Source organism: Notolabrus celidotus, chromosome 2 (assembly GCF_009762535.1).
Source record: "Notolabrus celidotus isolate fNotCel1 chromosome 2, fNotCel1.pri, whole genome shotgun sequence".
NCBI lineage: Eukaryota > Metazoa > Chordata > Actinopteri > Labriformes > Labridae > Notolabrus > Notolabrus celidotus.
The window spans coordinates 22,499,049-22,520,342 of record NC_048273.1 but is presented as its reverse complement, the minus strand read 5'-3'; the positions used below and the strand labels follow the sequence as shown (position 1 = coordinate 22,520,342).

Genomic DNA, 21,294 nt, shown 5'->3' with positions numbered 1-21,294 from the left:
GACTCCTCTGCCTTCAACACTCGTCCACTGGATCTGATCAAATCACACTGTATTGATCCTGCTGCTGGAATTGGGTCATGACAGCTGAGAGGAGTGATGGGAGGTGTAAGTTAGAACAGAGAAAATCAGAGGAAGCTGAAAACAATGAAACAGGTGAAGTCACACTTTGCAACAGAAGCTCCTGATGCTGCAGCCGCTCACAGCCAACATGGCTGCCCTTACAATTTTTTTTATCTCATGTGGCCTGAATTGTCTCTGGATCCTCACAGAAGAGTTGGTTCTGTGGAGAGGGAAGTCTGGATATATCCCCAAGCGTGCTTCCACTGCCACCCAACCCTTGGCTGGCAAAGGCCAATGGATGGATGATAAGAAATGTGTTGAAAGTACATGAATAACGCAGAATCTAAAAACAAAACCAAGAAAACACATGCAACAAAAAAACTCTGCAAATCAAGATATCCTAAAGAGAATGTTCCAGATCTGTGGGGGGCAGAAAAGCATTTGAAACCATAATAACGTCATAGTTCAGTCCCTTAGCGTATCTCTGATTAATCTGAGAGGATCAGTTTAAAAAAAACATGCAACATAGACTAAAATCTGATGAATCAAAGCACCTCAGGACATAAACTTACTCTTCACTGTGTCAGTATATGATCTCTGGGGGTAACAGGAGCTGAAATAAGCTTTCTGCTTCCTGCGTTGCTTCGGGCATTTCAACATGTACGCTTATTCCCACTTAGCTGAAACATCAAGGCAGATTTAATTAAACAGCCCCAAATCTCAAATCAGAAATATGCCTCAGAGGGTTTACAGTCCGCACAGACACCCATCACTGTCAGACCTTCAAGAGGAATGAGGAAAAATACATTATAGTAGAGAATGAAAGAAAGACAAGGTCTCAGGAAGAGGAAAGTATGGAATCTAAAATCATAGTGAAAAAAGAAGAATGTGTATGACACGAGCAAATTGCCTGTCAATAAACATCTAAAGTTGTCTTTCTTTGCTCTTTCTGTCAGTTAACATAAAGCTTCACGTCAAAATATCATCCTACGAGAGTTTCTATACTTCTATACTCACACATCTGTTCCTGGGCAGACTTTCAAAAGGCACTCTTCTGGTGATATTGAGACAAGCAAGAGAGTCTCAAGGTCCCTGTTTAAAGGCTCCTTTCAGCATCTCCTCTCAAGTACCTTTAAGTGCCTGTTTTGAGGTACCCTTCAACATCTTTCACAAATAATTTTTTGGGGCCTGTTTCAAAATACCCTTTGCATCTGTTTTAAGGCATCTTTAAGTGCTGCCTTCATGGTACCCCTTTGGTGGTCTCTGAGGTACCTGTTTTTGATCTGTTTCAAGGAACCTTTAAACATCTGTTTTAAGATCATCTTTTAATCAGCTGTTTTGAGGTACCATTTGGCACCTGTATTAGGGCATGTTTGTGTTTTTTGAAGGTATTATACTGTCTGCTTAAGAGACCATTCAGCATCCATTGTTGGACGCACTTTATAACATGTTTTGAGGTACTCTTGGAAATCTGTTTTAGTGCACCTGTTCATTCCTTTTGAAGGTACTCTCTAGCACCAAAATACCCTTTGGTGTCTGTTTCAGAGTATCCCCTGATGACTGTTTCAAGTTACTCATTTACATTTGTTTCCAAATACCCTTCTATGTCTGTTTTAAGCTACCTTTTGGCAGCTTTTAAGAGCAGGTTTGAAGATGGCTTTTAAGGTGGCTTTTAACGGTGACATATCAAGCTTTTTTCATCAATATATATTGGTCTAAGAGGTCCCCAAAACATGTCTTAAAGTTTATGCTCAAAAAAACACTTTGAAATCAGATTTCGGCATGCCTGAAGAACCCTCTTCTTTAGCCCTGCTCAGAACGGTCGGTTTTCTCTCTGACCACGCCCCCTCAGGAAGTGGATGTGCCCTCGGCTCTCCAGCACGTTGATCTAATGTTTACATGTTGGCTGAATATACCTGGCTGCTCACAGACCCGCGTTACTTCAACCCTCTGAATCTGATCCAGAATCTGATCCTGACGGAGAGGCGCCTGCAGCAGGATCTTTCTGAACGATTGGTCACAGATTTTGTGTTTCTTGTTGTTTTATTTATCAGTATGTAGACGTGTGTCTTGGTACACAGCTACAAACATGTAGCTATGTGGCTATGCTAACTAGCGCTAGCACTTATCCATGATAAATAAAAATCATCCACTAGATCTTCAAATCTGCAGACGTGGGGAGTAAAACCGACCTTTGCCAGAAATGCAGCAGGACCTTTCTGAACGATTGGTCACAGATTTAGTGTTTCTGGTTGTTTTATTTGTCAGTATGTTGACGTGTCTTGGTACACAGCTACAGCTACAGCTACAAACATGTAGCTATGTGGCTATGCTAACCAGCGCTAGCACTTTTCCATGAAAAATAAAAATCATCCACTAGATCTTCAAATCTGCAGATGTGGGGAGTAAAACCGACCTCTGTGTTTATTAAGACAGCCTGCAACTAGCATGCCTCCCTCCTAAGCTCCTTGTTAGCACACGTGTGTGCAGGGAATGAAAAACGGAGGAGGAGTTGAGTTGTATTTTATACAGTCTATGGGCTGAACAAGCTCCAAGCTCTGACCTCCGTGACAGACCGGATATTGTTGTGACGTAACAAAAACACGGAAGTCTGAAATGGCTCGTTTCACACACATTTACAGAAAGGTGGAGAAATCAGAACAGGGGCAGAAAGGATTTTTTTCATTTTCGGGGGGTTTGTAGACATGCCAGGGACACATATTTCAGGAAGGGAACCATTAAAAAGTCAATTTTGCATGGTATGTCACCTTTAAGACCTGTCTCCACTGATGACATTTTTGGTTTGGCAGCACCCATGACCTCAACTTCTGAGCGCTTACTGGTACTGGATTACTTTTGTAAAGGCACCTTCACTTTCACCATGTTTGAAAGCTGTAGAACTTTAAAGGCCAAACATATTGGAGGAGACAGCTGCTGAAAAATTCAGGGAAATTCATCCAGTCAGAGGATTGAGCTCGGATCTTTGCAGGTAGAGAACAAACACTCAGCACTCAGCAGGAACAGCACTCTGATCATGTCTCTGAGCTTTACTGTAGGGTCTGAACAACATGATTCCATGCACTCAGAGTGTTTCGCTTTAGTCTGATCTGACAGAGACTCCCTGCTGCAGACAAACACTCGTCCTCAGACCTCACAGTCCAAATTAAAACCTGCTGCCTGATCTGAGGCCCAATCTCAGAAAACAGAGACAGAGCCGTGTGCTTGGTGTCAAATTGTCACCGAGCTCTCTGAGCTAGACGCTGCTGGATTTGGAGTTGATGAAAACCAACAGGAGCAGACAGTCCTTCACTTTCAACACCAGTGCTTTGAGACAGGAGACAAGCTGAAGACGAGGAATCTCTGCAAAGGAGATTAAACTTTCCCCCTCCTCTTCCTCCTCTTCCTCCTCCTCCTCCTCCTGGGCTTGATTTGCAGCTTTGAAGCGAGCAGGTGTGGAGTATTTCACCGAGGTCTCATTAAGAGGAGAGTCTCTCGTGTCAGGCCGGGTTAGCCTCTCTGTCAGACGGGATTTAAACTGCAAGCCCAGCTCGGACTCTGCTACACTCTGAGAGGATAATCTCACCGCAGTTTATCTATCTCTTCACCTGCAGAGTTTATCCATGTTTCCATTCAGTAGAGTAAAACCTGCCGTCTCATCTGATGCATTATGTAACACACAGATTACCAGGACAGAGAGAAGAAAACATGAAACGGCAAACATAAAAGAGAGAGAGGGATGCAGGTGTGTGTTCAGACTTTAATCAGCTTGGGCTCTGAGGGTTTGTTGATGTGCATGTTTGAAGTTTGGAGAGGGTGTAAGCTCCAACAAACAAAGAGCTGATGTTCGTCCCCAATCTGGTTGTAGGATTTGGAGTCCACAGAGGTGTATGAGTGACATGTTTTAGACGGAGAGTGGACTTACAGATGCAGCTCCAAACGATTATTCATACCATGCTCTGGATCAATCAGGGAAGATTTTAGTATTTTCTCCTCCCCTGATGCAAAAACCAGCCTCAATGTAGATCAGCAGTCATCTCATCTCTCAGGAAACCTTTCCTCCCACCGGTCTGGAGAAAATTAATTTCACTGGGAATAAAAAAAGGCAGTGAGCTTGTCAGCAATTAATCATATCATTCATCATGGCGCATAAAGTCTAACATTTAAGAGAAGTGCAGCCTTCAAAGGAGGGTTAAAAGGTAGCGTGTAACAAATCAAAGGCAGAAAATGAACAGGTACGATTTTTGCATCGTTAGTCAAGTTAAAAGTTGACTTACCTCATACCTGTTAAAAATGCTTCCCTCATATTTCAAGGCTGAATCCCTGATTTATTAGAAAATTCCAATAATCCAGCAGCAGATGGTTGTAGTGATCCAGCTCAATGCAAACAGCTAAGAAGAAAGCTAGCAATGCAGCAAAACGAATAAAGGACATCAAAATTTTAAAACTGCAGGATGGTCAGAGAGGACAGTACACCTGCCTACATAGAAGGCCAAAGCCTGAGCCTGAGGTGGGGAGAGCACACCTCCCCTCTCTTTCATGTGTATACATGAGAAGCCAAGGCAGGGAGAGCAGCAGCAAAGGCCCCGGAATACAGGACAGTCAGAGAGGACAGACCACCTGCTTAAGTGGAATGCCAAAGCTAGAGGTGGGGAGAGCACACCTCCCTTCTCTTTTATGTACATACATGGAAAGCCAAGGTAGGAAGAGCAGCAGCAAAGACTCCCAGGGGTACAGAACAGAGTGGGCATCAGTTACACTACATATGACACTGGTAAAATCAGATGCAGCAGAAAGGAGGAGCTGGGGTGGAGGTGGGTTGTAAAGTGGTTTGCAGGGGAAGCCGTAAAAGAAGGCAAGCTGAAGCAGTTTAAATCGAACACACATTTACCTTGAATCCTTTACTCTGATCCCAATGTTCCTGCACAGAGATTATAATGCAAATTGCAAAACCTCAACATTCACAAAAAAACATATTTGTATAAAGAGAATGTTTGAATAATTTGTGGATAAAATCCAGTCCAGATTCCTGTGACTTTATCCTTGGCTTAACTTTTATTAAATCTATCAGCTAGATTTAATGCAGTCCAGGTAAGAAAACAAAGCAGCTCTCAACATTTAAGTACAAAGTAAGAGATGATGTTGTGTTCACTTTACGGCAGTGGACACAAGTTGTTTACCAAACATTGACATGATCACATTTTTAAGCTGAATGAACTTTTAACAATGAGTGAAATAACACCGGAGCAGAGAGCTCCCTCATCCCTCTGTGATGTTAATCCGTTGTAAATGAGTCTTTAGTGAGAAACTGACATGAATATTTAAAGCTGTGCTGTAAAGACTTACTGTTAATTCAATGAGAGCAAACTGAGAGACAGTCGCAGGCATTAGAGGTAGTAAATCTTCAGTAGTGAGAATTTATTAACCCAAAGACCGAGACATCACCGTGTCTAAGTAAGTTTAAGAAACTGAGGGGTGGATTTAAGGAACAGCGATTCCAGAAAAGTATTACCATAAATCTGTTAAAGAAATATTTTTGTTAATTCAGAGGGGAGGAGAGATTGGGATGTCTGGCTAGATGTTTGGATGTTTTGGAGGAGCCCTTAGTATCAATAAAAACTACCATCAGTCTGAACTGGCTTCAAAAATGGAATCCTAATATAATAATTATATTATTATGGCAGGCCACAAAGTCAAGCTCAGCCCGAAGAACATCAGCTGCTTCTAACACCAGCACCTATTGGCTGACAGCTAACCAGATTAAACGTATCTATGCATCGAATTAGCAAATAGCACAATTCAAACTGCTTCAGCCTGCCTTCTCTTGCTGCTTGACCGAAGCTGTTGTGACGTACAGTAAGTATGATTTTCCTGCTCTCCAGAGGATTAACTCTTATCATATATATATATATATATATATATATATATATATATATATATATATATTTTAATGCTCCTGCAATCTTCCTCCCATGAAGATCTGGACATTTTTAGCCCCTAATTTTCGTGGTGAGACTTCCCCAGCACATAGCTCACTGTGTTATTTTCTGTGATTAAACCACAGCCTCTTTAAGCTGAATATTTAAACCTCCTCATTGTGACGTGCAAACGGATGAGAGTGTCAGTCAGGAGTGAGACTCTAATAAACCCCTCCATCTCTCTGACTGATGGGCTGTTTGCTGCATTCAGGCCTCCACATGTCAACACACAACATAAATCACCACCATGACAAGTCATTTCCTTTCACACATCTTTGCGTTGTCGTATCACAAGTCATTTCAGATGAAGGGCTGCTGGAAACCTAATTTAATCCACCATCATCTCAACATTAATCTTTAAAGACCTTTAAATTACCTCTACACCTCAGACGTTTCTGTGCGCTTCAGTTGAGACACTGAGTTGGATATAAAAAGCTTTTAATAGTGGTGATGTCTGATCGGCTGGTGGGTATGAGCATAGCCAGAGATGACTGTCACTTTAGCAACTGATGTTTACGAGTTTGACAGTGATAGAAATGTCTGCAGGGTCACAAACCTGCCAACAGAGTCAGAGTGATCATGCTTTCTGAAACACATTTGAGATAAAAACATCACACATACCTGTTTGAACTTTGAGTCCTGGAGCGAGTGAACGGGGTCAAACCAAGGCAGCCCTTTAGAAAACAAAATCCTTCTCTAAACTGAAAAAGTTCAATACTAAAGCTCTTTAAATCTTTTTTGCATGACTGCACAGAACCCCTGAAAACTTCCTGAAATTCTCAGGGTGAGCTGCACATGCGAACGCAAACAGTTGACTTCATCTGGACTTTTTCCTGCCAGCCCCCTGCACATTTCTACAAGATGTCAGGTTGAGTTGATGTGAAAATGCAATAGGAAATATTCAGGAAAAATATCCTGCAAGTGAGCAGGTAGAGGTGATGACATTGATATCATGGAACTTGTGTGAACCCAGAAGAGCAACACATAACAGGATGAGTAACCTCCATCAGATTGTAAACATTACTGTGGCTTTAGCAGTATCAGGGTTTCCACGCATCCTGGAAAACTTGCAAAACCTGGAAAACAGTCGACCAGTTTTCCAGTACTGGAAAACACCTGGAAAATGGGAGAAAAAGTAAAATGTCCTGGAAAATCACATATAGTCCTGGAAAATTATTCCAACATGGCTGCGTGTGACCTGACCCTATTAACAAAACACATCCCCATTCATTGAAAGTTGAGTGCATGCTGTGCTGGACAAGACAGCGACGCTGCGCAACTTTTTTCACATCTTTTCTCCTTCACTTCATAATCATGCATTCACAGAAAACGGGGGTATATAGTTTATGTTTTATGGTACATTAACCTTGTGGAGTGCTCTTTTGATTAAAAGAGTCTTATATTTAAGTTAAGCCCAGAGTCGGGCAGAGAGCTTGGGGGTCTGTGCCTCACAACTTTCTCTGCAGGCTGAGAGCTCAATTACCGTACTCTAGCTCAGTTGTTCTCAAAGTGGGGTCCTGGGACCCCTGGGGGTCCATGAACCATAGCGTGGGGGTCCATGAAATAATTTGAATAAATTTCTAATAAATTATAAAATTGTGCTGCCATTACAAAACAGCATATACACCATTGTTATGATACCATTTGGTGGCTCGAAGGGATATGTGAGTCTTGCTACTGTTAATGTTCTAAAAGCGTTTAAGATCAATTACTTGAAAAGTATAAATGCTGTCATGTTGAGTCCACAAGGAATGAAATGACCCTCTGTTTTAAAGTATACAAGTGGTATTTACTTGATTCAAATTGAAGTGTTATCTGTTTATCACTATGGTACAGGTCCGAAGTATTTACATTGATACGTTTTACAATACAAATACTTCCAAGGGCAACTAAGAGTGCAAATGGTAGTAAGCATGTGCTTTAGTGATGGGAAGTTCAGCTCTTTTCAGAGAGCTGTCTCTTTCGACTCCCGAACGGCTCCGAATTTAGGCTCTTGTGTAGTCGTATGTTTTACCTTAACTTTGCAAAACCTAATGGTTTGTGTTGAAAACCCTTTTGCGCACAGTGTTTTTATGAGAAGACTTATAATTGACCAATTTTGTGCATTTATTCTGTTACAAAACCATTCTCACCCTGATCCTAGGGTTGGGATTAGGGTTAGGGTTAGGTTTGGGATTAGAGTTAGGGTTAGGGCTATGGTAAGGGTTGTGATTAGGGTTAGGGTTAGAATTAGGATTAGGGTAAGGGTTAGGATTATGATTAGGGTAAGGGTTAGGATTATGATTAGGGTTAGGGTTATGATTAGGGTTAGGGTTAGGAGTAGGGTTGGGGTTAGGGTTATGATTAGGGTTAGGGTTAGGAGTAGGGTTAGGGTTAGGGTTAGGATTAGGGTTATGATTAGGGTTAGGGTTAGGGTTAGGGTTTGGGTTAGGATTAGGGTTAGGGTTAGGGTTAGGATTAGGGTTAGGGTTAGGGTCATGATTAGGGTTAGGGTTGGGTTAGGGTTTGGGTTAGGATTAGGGTTAGGGTTATGATTAGGGTTAGGGTTAGGGTTAGGGTTAGGGTTAGGGTTAGGGTTAGGGTTAGGGTTAGGGGTTAGGGGTTAGGGTTAGGGTTAGGGTTAGGGTTAGGGTTAGGATTAGGGTTAGGGTTAGAGTCATGATTAGGGTTAGGGTTGGGTTAGGGTTTGGGTTAGGATTAAGGTTAGGGTTAGGATTAGGGTTAGGGTTAGGGTTAGGATTAGGGTTGGGGTTAGGTTTATGATTAGGGTTAGGCTTAGGATTAGGGTTAGGATTGGGGTTAGGATTAGTGTTAGGGTTAGGGTTAGGGTTAGGGTTAGGGTTAGGGTTAGGGTTAGGTTTATGATTAGGGTTAGGCTTAGGATTAGGGTTAGGATTGGGGTTAGAGTCATGATTAGGGTTAGGGTTGGGTTAGGGTTAGGGTTATGATTAGGGTAAGGAGTAGGGTTAGGGTTAGGATTAGGGTTAGGATTAGGGTTGGGGTTAGGTTTATGATTAGGGTTAGGTTTAGGATTAGGGTTAGGATTGGGGTTAGGATTAGTGTTAGGGTTAGGGTTAGGGTTAGGGTTAGGGTTAGGTTTATGATTAGGGTTAGGCTTAGGATTAGGGTTAGGATTGGGGTTAGAGTCATGATTAGGGTTAGGGTTGGGTTAGGGTTAGGGTTAGGATTAGTGTTAGGGTTAGGGTTAGGGTTAGGGTTAGGTTTATGATTAGGGTTAGGTTTAGGATTAGGGTTAGGATTGGGGTTAGGATTAGTGTTAGGGTTAGGGTTAGGGTTATGATGAGGGTTAGGATTAGGGTTAGGGTTAGGGTTAGGGTTTGGGTTAGGATTAGGGTTAGGGTTAGGGTTAGGATTAGGGTTAGGGTTAGGGTCATGATTAGGGTTAGGGTTGGGTTAGGGTTTGGGTTAGGATTAGGGTTAGGGTTATGATTAGGGTTAGGGTTAGGATTAGGGTTAGGGTTAGGGTTAGGGTTAGAGTCATGATTAGGGTTAGGGTTGGGTTAGGGTTTGGGTTAGGATTAAGGTTAGGGTTAGGATTAGGGTTAGGGTTAGGGTTAGGATTAGGGTTGGGGTTAGGTTTATGATTAGGGTTAGGCTTAGGATTAGGGTTAGGATTGGGGTTAGGATTAGTGTTAGGGTTAGGGTTAGGGTTAGGGTTAGGGTTAGGGTTAGGGTTAGGTTTATGATTAGGGTTAGGCTTAGGATTAGGGTTAGGATTGGGGTTAGAGTCATGATTAGGGTTAGGGTTGGGTTAGGGTTAGGGTTATGATTAGGGTAAGGAGTAGGGTTAGGGTTAGGATTAGGGTTAGGATTAGGGTTGGGGTTAGGTTTATGATTAGGGTTAGGTTTAGGATTAGGGTTAGGATTGGGGTTAGGATTAGTGTTAGGGTTAGGGTTAGGGTTAGGGTTAGGGTTAGGGTTAGGTTTATGATTAGGGTTAGGCTTAGGATTAGGGTTAGGATTGGGGTTAGAGTCATGATTAGGGTTAGGGTTGGGTTAGGGTTAGGGTTAGGATTAGTGTTAGGGTTAGGGTTAGGGTTAGGGTTAGGTTTATGATTAGGGTTAGGCTTAGGATTAGGGTTAGGATTGGGGTTAGGATTAGTGTTAGGGTTAGGGTTAGGGTTATGATGAGGGTTAGGCTTAGGATTAGGGTTAGGATTGGGGTTAGGATTAGTGTTAGGGTTAGGGTTAGGGTTAGGATTAGGGTTACGGTTAGAACTAGAACTAAATTTAAGCAAACAGAATCAGAACCGAACTCAAGCAAACAGAACCGGAACCAAACTCATGCAAACCCAACCAGAACCGCACCAGACCTGTACCAGAACTGAACCTGAACCGGACCAGAACCGAACCAGAACCAGAACCCTACCAGAACCGAACCAGAACCGAACCGAACCGAACCAGAACAATACCAGAACCATACCAGAGCCATACCAGAACCCAACCAGAACCCAACCAGAACCCAACCAGAACCGAAACAGAACCGAACCAGAACTGTACCAGAACAGAACCAGAACCGAACCAGAACCGTACCAGAACCGAACCAGAACCGAACCAGAACCATACCAGAACCAGAACCGAACCAGAACCGAACCAGAACCATACCAGTACCAAACCAGAACCGAACCAGTACCGAACCAGACCCGAAACAGAACCGAACCAGAAGTGTACCAGAACCGGACCAGAACAGTAACAGAACCGAACCAGAACCGAACCAGAACCGAACCAGAACCGAACTCAAGCAAACAGAACCAGAACCAGAACCAAACTCAACTAAACAGAACCAGAACCAAACTCAAGCAAATAGAACCAGAACCAAACTCAAGTAAACAGAAACAGAACGAACTCAAGCAAACAGAACCAGAACAAAACTTGAGCAAACAGAACCAGAATCAAACTGGAGCAAACATTATTAATGTCCTCAGGTTGGCATTGAGAAAAATCAGATGCCTCAGCTTGGATGGGCTGATCCAATTTGTCCTCTCAGTGAGTATTTGCCCGGTCTTCGAGAAGACTCTCTCCGAAGGAACAGATGTAGCCAGGATACACAGCCTCCCCTCCATCACCTGTATCCTATATCCATGGCCGCCATGCTGACCAATCAAAACAAAGTTCTGCTGTGAGCAGAGCTGGGGCTGAACACTGAGAGAGCTAAGCAGCAAAAGGAAAAAACTGGGAGCTGGCTCTCTCTCGATGCAAGCCGGCTCTTCTGATTCACTATAAAGCATCGGCTCTCAGAGCCGCAGCTTTTGATCATGACACATCACTAATGTGTTTTATCTGTGTTACAATTATGAGGGGGCCTTGGACAATTTTCTCACCTGTAAGGGGTCCCTGGCTCCAAAAAGTTTGAGAACCCCTGCTCTAGCTAGTAGGAGTCCAAATCCCGATAGTGAAAACAAACGGAGCAAAAAGAGCGACACAGCTGCACAGAAACTCCACGTTGTAGACATCGCTGATCATAATAGACATCGCCATGCAGGAAGACAGTTTACATTTTTCTAAATCTCTGAGAGATCTTCAAATACAGAGTGCGTTTTTACACCGGTGTGATTTTTTCAGAGTTTACGGTAACTCAAATAAAAAACGTGACATTTGCTTTGTTTTATATCGACCACTTAGCAGGATGAATATCATGATTAAGAAGGTATATTTTGAGTTTGAGTTGAGTTGAGAAACATTTGTGACCATTTTTGTCATTCAGATCTATTTAGGTCATTAATGAACTGATCCTCTGATCATTATTATTATTTAATTATTTCAATAAGGCAGCTTCCAGATTCCTTTGCAGGCTCTTTTGTTTTTTCTTAGCTCATTTTATATTTTTTGAGAAAAGAGAAAGCTGAGATGTTCCTATTATTGTTACTTGGTTGCACTAATAAAGTGAAGTGCTGTACATCTGTGTTTGCGTTATTCTATTATCAATTTGCCATAATTTGTAAGTATGGAAGAGACGATTTCATTGATAGCCATAGACTACATGTCTTTCAATGTAGACTTCCACTGAGAGGAACATATTAGACTATTTAGGAACTAAATTAGGAACTAAATTTAGACTGTCATACCAGCTTGATCATCAATGAAAATGTCCTGGAAAATGATCTCTGGAAAAGAGTGGGAACCCCGAGTATACTTGGTCTGCTTCACAAGACTTGGAGGGAAGACTTCGTGCTGTGAGGGACATGTGACACTTTAAAGCCTCCCTTATTGTGCACCTGGTGATGGTTGACTTCATGGGTTGGCCATTCAGTATGTGTGTCCCCTTCAGGTGTGCTCATGCTCATCGGTCTGCATGGTCTCCTGCTGCGGGGCCGTCATGAGTTTCTGAAAGGATTTGGATCAGTATCGTCACCATCAAACAGAAGTAGACAGTCTGCTAACATGCTTGTTTGACGCTAACACATGACTTGATAAATAAAACAGTGGAGCTACTAAAAAGCCATTTGATTATAAATACAGCAACACTTTCACCAAGGTAAAGAGAAACATAGATGAACAATTAGCGCTGGTGTTTCTAGCACTGTTCCTACCCAACACTGCCCACAGTTAACCCTGAAGTTACCTCAATAACTGCTTATCCTGCTTTATAGTACAGGCCAGTGGGGCCAGCTCCTCAAAGAGGCTTGGATCACCACTTTATCAAGATGACAGAACAATGAGCAAAGTAATGTTTTTACACACTCATATGTCACCATCAGTTGTCACCATATGTCATCCATCAGGCAGCTCACACCTTGTCACTCAGAGTTTGTTGCAGGATAGCGAGAGAATATTTGCAGTTTGCATAATCAGGCGGAAATTCATAGACTTTTTAGAGCACTTCAAGATCCAATCAACACTAAAGTTTTCGTATATGTAAACTTGTAACAGCAGGAGCGGTGGATCTACCTTTTTCGAAAAAAGGAGCCACATATCGTGCATGCTTACCATACATGTGCGTACGTCATAGGTGCGCTCCGTCACTACTAGCAGGAGTGCTACACCCCTGCATACTAACACTGTCCAGCAAGCAAACCATTCATGTTGGAGCTGAGGGGTCAGAACTTCACCTTCTTCATTATTTTAATCTGTCTGTTCTTTTGCTGTAAACGTAACACTGTGTGGCAGGTGACTGTGAAACCTGTGTGTTTGGTGTGTTCGCAGCAGGTTTCAGGGCTTAAAGAATATCATATTTGTCCCCACTATGAGACTCATCATGGTAAAAAATACAACAGCTGTTTTTCTAAAAAGATAGTTCATGTAATGTGAACATTTTCAGAATGTTCTTTCGTACTCAACATTTTGAGTTGTCCTTCAGGATGGCCCACTTGAGATCAAATTGGGCTGTATGTGGCCCTTGAACTGAAATGAGTTTGACACCCCTGCTTTAAAGGAATACTGGCCGTGTTTTTAGTTCAATTTTAGTCAGTGTTTATCGGACATGAAGTCAGTCAAAGAAGTTAATACTAAAGGTCAAAGAGTCCTACACCGTACGCCAGCAACGAAGGCCTTAGCTCTGCTGCATTTCTTTAAACCTCTTTAATTCTGGCTCAAATACATGCAGCTACGTTTGTAGGAAGCAGAACCTCTGTAAAATGAATCTTTGTCTATGATATCCTCTGAAACCAAATGATAGGATGCAGTGTATCAGTTGTAATATTGTTTTTAAAGCTAGTTTGGAGTGAAGAAAAGAGGAAGACTAGACCTTCAAGCTGAAATAGTCTGCTGCTCTTCAGGGACACCAACTATAAATGTCCATTCCGGAGAAGACAGTTTGCTGACAGCGTATCTCTTTGTGACTTTTGACAGACGATATCCAATCAGTTCAAGCCAAAGTAGACACTTTTGCCAAATTTGGAGATATTTCCCCACACACTCTGAGATTTCATCTTCACGAGGACAGAGTAAACAATCTAAAAATGATCAATCCTCCGGACGCGGCTGTCGCCAGCAGGGAGGCATAAAAATGACAAAACATCCCTCTGCTCTTTTCCCTGGAGGAGGTTCAGTCCGTACATATTTGATAACAGGCTTTGTTTTTCTGTTCCCCTGCAGCGTGAAGAAAGTGATGCTTTCAGGAGGCGTTCAGGGTCACTGTAAATTAAAGGGAGCATCAGCACTCTAATGTCTGTTAACAAAATTTAACGCTGACTCCTCGACTCTGCCCGACAGCAGAGTGATAGAAACTTTGATCACTGTTTTATTACCACAGAGGAGGAGCTGTAAACTGTGATTCCTCTGAATAATAAACACAGAAGCCAGACGTGATGATAATAAATTCATCCTTCTTGTCTGATCTCTTCATTCAGGTCGAGCCCGTCGGATTCACTGACGTGTTGTTTGTATCTGCGCTCTGATCAGGAAGGAAAATATTGAACTGAGCTGTAACAAAGAGAATCATTATCAGCTGTTCTGCACGATGATCATCATCATTATCTCCTGTAGTTTCTGCTATCTGAAGTCACTCTGATTAACTCTGTGATCAAAGCAGCAGTGATTGGATGATGATTTCCTCCTCTTCACTCTGAATCACACACAGGAAAACAAAACAGACGAGGAGATAAATACATCACTAACAATTCACCAAAGAAGCAGACAAACGGCCATCTGTCGCTTGTTTGTGATGATGCTCATCAGCAGGATTATAAAAAGCCATTAGTGTGTTTATTGTTGGGTTGGGACTGACTGTAATAAGAAAGATAAATAAATTAAAGCCGCAAGCGGCGATGAACGGGCCCTCGCACACCAGCAGCCGCCGCCACATATAAACCGCCGCCTGATATTCGCCACCACATGATGCGAAAGCAAGATCTGAGAGTGTACACTGCCTTAGGTGGTGCAGATTTTCCAAGTTTTTTGCAAATTGCCAAGAAAACCTCCAAACTTGACAGTGTGCCACGCCCACAATTTTAGTCTGAACAGAATTCCTTTAATAATTTTTACATTTTCACATTGAAATCTGTCTGTGAGTTGATGCACTGCCTGAAAGTCAGCATGGCCTGTTCTGGCCACTGCCTGATTATTTTTGGAGATTTGGGCATTTGAAAGTCTTAAAAAAAAACATTTTTTTGGTTTATGTTGAGACTTTTGCTTTAATTTGAATGCAAAGTCATTTGGAGAAGTGTTTCTGTGGTTTGATGTTAGTGTTTGGAAGGTTGTTTTTACTGTCCTGGTCAATAGAATGTGAAATACATGTAACATGTGTAACAATGAGCGTTGTTCTTAGATAGCAGTGATGTGAACCTTATAGTGTTCATATTTATGTATTAATATGTTTCAGTCAGAGATGATATGAAACAGACAGATTTTTAGAAAACAGACATGTATTACCAATTTTAAGAAGAACTCAAAGGAAATACAAATAAGAGCATTTGAAATATATAAAAATAATTTAGCCCAAAAAAACAATATAACACATATAACACAGTAATTGACATGTCCAAGAAATAATATATTACCAAAAATTAAGAAACAGCTTATAGACAACAGTATTTGTACATTTTGATCTGGGAAGTGGTTCATCAGCGAGGTGCTGGCTTCTGATCAGGTGGCCTCATGGTGAGTGAGCTTGTCTGCTGGAAAAGCAAATAGACATATTATCAGGATAAATTGTATATTATAATGTGTGATCGGAAACACTAGAATCACTTGAACACGATTTGGTATATGAATGAAATTTGTAGGAAAGTACCATGTGCACTGTAAGATGGACCTGCTTGTCCTTCTTTGTCATCTATCCAGTCTGTATCCACTGAAGACTTGAAACATAGAAAGATACATTAGGCAATGATGTTTTGCATGGAAAAGTGTGCATTGTTTGTTTTATTGTGTTGTTGTTGTGTTGTCACACTGCTTTGTTCAAGTCGTCGGGATAGTTTGATAATACCAATGTTTGTTCATGTATCGTTTAAGCATTAATTAGTAACTACATGAATTGTTTTTTAAACAGGGATAATGAAAGTACTTACTTCCTTTGGCAAATGCTTGGACAAGCATTTTAGTTTCCTACATTTTGTTTTGTAATTTTTCCTGTTACTTCTGGATGGTGTTGTCCTTTATTTCCAGATGTGCAGCTTGACTCATCACAACAGATGTTTGCCGCTAGATCTCCTTCCTTGCATATTTTAATGAGTTCTGCAGGGCTTGTTTCTCCTTTGTTTTTTGATGCACCACCTGAAAGTCTGCCACGCCCACAATTTTTGTCTGAACATAATTCCTTTAACAATGTTTAATCGTCAATATGTCGGCTATAGAATGTGCCTTGTTTGGACTGAATCGGAGAAAAACTCTAGGAGGAGCGCACAAAAGTATGCACCCTTATTCGGGCTTCATTCTTCACATTCAAAGCTGTATGTGCGTTTGATGCCCCGCCTACAATTTTTCTCTGAACAAAATTTGTTCTGATAATTTTTTCTCGTCAAGGTGTCTACTATAGGTTACCCTTGGTTTGGACTGAATTGGAGAAAAGCCTTCAGAGAAGATAACGAAAGTATGCACCCTTATTTTGACGCCATTTTTCATGTTCAAAGCTAGGTGGCGCTCTTCCTGTTGAGTTTGGGATATGGGTGTAAGAGGCTTTTTTGTACGTCCTGGTGCCATGAATATGCGTATTGATTTTCAAGCACGTAGCTCGAAATAACCTCAAACAGATGAACGGGTCCTCCTCTGGGGGATGTACTGAACCAAGAAATTACAGTGTATTTTGCAGATATATCTGGTGGACTGAATTTCTCTTCTCTTTTGATCTGAACACACGGTCAATCCTCGAGTTGCAAACTGGACTGTAACAAATGCAGTGCACAGAGAAGAAGGTCATGGCTAGAAGTCGTTTATCATTAACTGCTGGTTTCAGTGTGATTACTGAAAACGTGTTCTTTATAGACATCAGACAACCACTATAGTCAGCTGATGGGTTTAAAAACCGCCTGCTAAGGCCACCTACTCCTCAAAATACAATCACTAGCTGCTCTAGAAAACCACCACGATGGCAGGCAATAGCTAAACTCAAGTCTTTGTTTATGCAGGTCAGAAACCAGAGCTGCTTATAATGACTGTTCATTAGTTCACAATCTTCCACCTTTATTCTTCATTCCATCTCTCCTTGTCCCTCCTCTGTCTCTCTCCTGTCTCATCCCTTTAAAGTTATTGTCTCTGCATGGATACTGACCCCTTCCCAATTACTTGTAATGTCTCCTTGGTGAAGGTGAAGCCGACAGAAAACAGGATTTATGGGTCAGGCTGTCACTTCCTGTGCAGTCATGCAGCACAGACACCATTAACCAATCATCAGTCTGACCAGATTAATTAGTTTAAAGTCCACTCCTCGGGAAGATGGCACTGATACCAAAGGATCCAACTACTGATAACTTATACTGAAAGAGAGTGACACCAGTGGAGTTTAAAAAGATCGGGTTAAAGATGGACGTACATTTTGCCCTATTTTCACAAATCTTTGAGTGAAAAGGAGTCGACCAATGAGGCTCCTGCAGCGCTGTGTGCACCAGATTATCAGAGTAGAGGAGGAACGGCGAGAGGAAGCGTAACAAACACTAACACAAGAGTCATTGAATTTTCCATAATTGTGAGTATCTGCTTCAAACCCACACAAGAATCTGTCCTGCTGTGGAATAGACCCACCTGAGGGAGCAACCAGCTTTACCTGTGAGATAAATGTGGGTTTGGTTAGAAGGCGATCTGTTGAGCACAGACTCTGATTCAAACTGCACCAGGTGACAGCGCCCACCTCAGGGATACTTTGGGTGTATTTTTGTACAATGAGAGGAGGTGGACAGTCATTGTCTATCCTCATATAGTCAATGGTAGAGAAGACCCACCGTTTACCTGACACTCTGATTGTTCACCTGTGAGACCTGAAGCTGTCTGAAGCCCCCACTCTGCTCATTGTTCATCACAATGAGCATCTGATTGCTTTGGAAGCCGATGAACTCCCACTCCATCAGCGTTATTACAGAGGGAGGCTGATGTGCAGAGGGACAGACATCACCACGGTCCACTGTGGGCTGTTTCCATGGAGATACGCTCTGAGGCTGCCTCCCCGTCGACATCCCATTGCTCATCGCTGTGACGACCTTTACCCATAGATAAATCATTCAGCGGCGGCCCGTGGACACGAATTTAACGAGATTTTGTCACCTGGCTGAACACAGGCAGAGCGGCGGTATCCTTGTGCCCCGACACGCCAACCGTGTTCAATCAGAGGAAAAAAAACTCAACACTGTCATAAAGAGAGGGAACAGTCAGGTGACCTCTTGGAGAGCAGCAGCCTTCCTGCAGAGATCCTTAAGAACCATATCATCCCTGTCCTGATCCAATCTGACTGCTGCCAACACCAGGGCCCGGGTTCTAAAGGTGTGATCCGGATCAAAATGAACATTTTATTTAAGATAAGATAATCCATCGACCTTTTGTCCTTCTATCACGTGCTGCTCTGTTTGCATGTATACTGTGCAGTGCAGTTAAATTGTTTGTTTTAGCTGTTGTTGTTGTGTTGAGGCTCTGATTTGATAGATATAACTTCTCCATCGTTCGCGCCAAGCAGAGCTGCTGTTAGTGTGAGTGTAGATTTTAGTGATGTTCCCATCAGGAGCTTTTAGGGACTCGCCAGCTGCTCAGAGAGGAGAAGAGGATGAAGAAGTCTAATCAGCCTCCTGGTCTCTCTCGTCTCTCTGTATCACTGCTTTATTGTTATGACCTCAGACAGCAGAAACACATTTAGTCAGGCCAACATCACAGCCAAAGTGGTATAACCCAACAGACAAAAAACAGGTTCTGGCTTTGCTGGTTGTCATCGTATCATGTCCTGAGTTACAGTGGAAGACAAACTGCCTGAGATTCAGAGAGAAAATCTGCAGTATCTAAATCTCCTGCACCTCCATTCCAACCTGTATGGTTTCAAAAAGGATGTGAGTCCTGAGGCATCAACCTGCTACACATAATGACAGTGCACTTCCACACCTCCATCACTGACTTCATCGTTCTCTGGCTGGTACTCTGCTGCTGCTGCTTAGGCCTCTGCTTACAGCAAGAGGATGATTGGCTGCAATCTGCCTTCTCCTGTTCACCTCCAGGACGCTGAGACATGCAGGTAAGATCATGGCTGACCCCTCTCACCTGCAGTCCATCAGGACCAAAACTGCACAACAAGAACAGATTCTTCCCTCATTGATGAGGCCCCCACCCTGACATGATGCTCATTAACCTTGTCACTCACTTTAATGACCATGCCCTGAATGATGACATGTGATCGTAGCCACTCGGTCTCTATACACTACCAGGATCTGGAAGATGAGCTCCCTAGCACATCCCAGGAAACATGCTGAGGAGGAAGATCTCTGGATTTTAACTAGATTACCGATATGAAAATGTTGTTGACAAACATAAAGACACAACAGCAGATGTCTGCTGAGTCACATTAGACCGTTTTAACAGACGCTGTGCTGCAGTCAGTTATTGCAGAGGAAAATGTGTCTGCACTGCAGAGCTGCTGCAGCTCACATCAGACCCACATCTGATCTCACAGAGACTCAAACATGACCCCAGGTAACAAGTGTGTGTGCATGAGTTTGCATGTGTCTGTGTGTGTTTGTGTGTGTGTGTGTGTGTGTGTGTGTGTGTGTGTGGGGGGGGGGGGGCTCAGGTGGTGAAGTTCTGCATCAATAACAAACTCCATTAGCTCCTCACTGAAGAGATGAAAATGTGTTTTTTTGGTCTTGTTTTCAAGTTGCAGCAAAAATGTAACCAATGTCTCTCTCTCTCTCTCTCTCTCTCTCTCTCTCTCTCTCTCTCTCTCTCTCTCTCTCTCTCTCCAGATCTGAGGATGCTATAAACCAGATGGCCGTCCCCCCCTTCTCCTCCCCCTCTCCTTCCCCTGTCCTCAGTCCTGTCAGCCCCGAGGTAACGACACACCATTACACACTTTATCACACACACTCGCACAGAAACACACCTCTCTCCCTCCTGTCTCCCTCCTGTCCACTTGTGTGCTCAGGTTGCTAACATCTGATTGGTCAGCATTGTTCAAAGATGTTTAAAGCCCTGTCAGGAGTTTTCTATTTGTGTTGGTTTTGGCGCCCCCTGTGGACAAAGTGAAAGCTTCTACCTCTTTGCTGAAGTTGTCCTGTTCGTGTGTAGGTAGTTTTTTTCTGTCTTTTAAAAGTCCGACTGTGACTCACTGTCTCACTCAAAGTAAAGTCTGTTTCCTCAGCGTGCTGTTCGTCTGTGACATCCCCCTCGCAGTGGTTACAGACATTAAAAATGATGATGTACTGTACGTATTGACAAACTTGTTGCTTTGGGGGTCATAAAAAAGGAAAGCGAAAACCTCCTCTAAGGGCCTTCAAGGTGTTTATTCAGTTCATGAGTCTGCAGATGCTGCAGTTCACACTGAAACTCACTTGTTTGTGTGATATTTTAAACTATAAGAAATAATGGGGACCTGGTGGCTTAGCGGTTTGAGCACCCTGAGTATCGAGGCTATAGTCCTTGTTGCAGAGGTCGCCAGTTTGACTCTGGCCAGTCGACCATTTGCTTCATGTCCCCCACTCTCTACTCCCAATGTTTCCTGTCTCTCTTCAGCTGTCCTGTCCATAAAGGCAAAAAAGCCCAAAAATATAACTTAGGGCAGATGGCTGTCTAACATGAGTGTGGTTCGACTCAAGGTTTCTGCCTGTTAAAAGGAAGTTTGTCCTTGCCGCTGTAACTTGCTAAATGCTGCAAGGTGCAATGCTCATGGTGGATTAAGATGAGATAAGATTTAGTCCTGTCAGTAAGAGGGGTCTGGATCTTATCCTGTTTTGATGTTGGGTCTTTGTTAACTATTTAACATAGAGTACGGTCTAGACCTGCTCTGTTTGTAAAGCGTCTTGAGATGACGTTTGTTGAGATTTGGCGCTATACAAATAAAGATTGATTGATTGTACACTGACCTGTGGTTTTCTCTTTCTGTGTGTGTCAGCCCGTCCCTTCAACTCCTCTCGTAGTCTCCGCCCCCACAGAAGGACCACGCCCCCCTGACAGTCTGTCGCTCCTCCCATCATCAGATACACCGGTCAGTCACACACATTCCTCTCTCACTTCTAAGAAACAAAACGAAACAAAACGATACATCCACTAGTTTTAATTTGTCTCAGTCTCAAGTGCCTCAGACGTTAATCTGCCTCCACAGTAGTTTTTAATACCTGAAACAAAATAAAGCCATCCACAGAGAAGCAGAAGTGTGTGCCAATGTATATCACAAACA

At 42.6% G+C, this 21,294-nt stretch overlaps 1 protein-coding gene across 1 annotated transcript in view; it reads left to right on the top strand.

The window, feature by feature from the left end:
• patj (PATJ crumbs cell polarity complex component) overlaps positions 1-21,294 on the top strand; it is a 137,855-nt gene that overhangs the window by 100,352 nt on the left and 16,209 nt on the right. The window contains exons 32-33 of the mRNA XM_034703343.1: positions 19,865-19,949; positions 21,010-21,102. Coding sequence (XP_034559234.1) covers positions 19,865-19,949; positions 21,010-21,102 — 178 coding nt within the window. The remainder of the gene's footprint in view (positions 1-19,864; positions 19,950-21,009; positions 21,103-21,294) is intronic.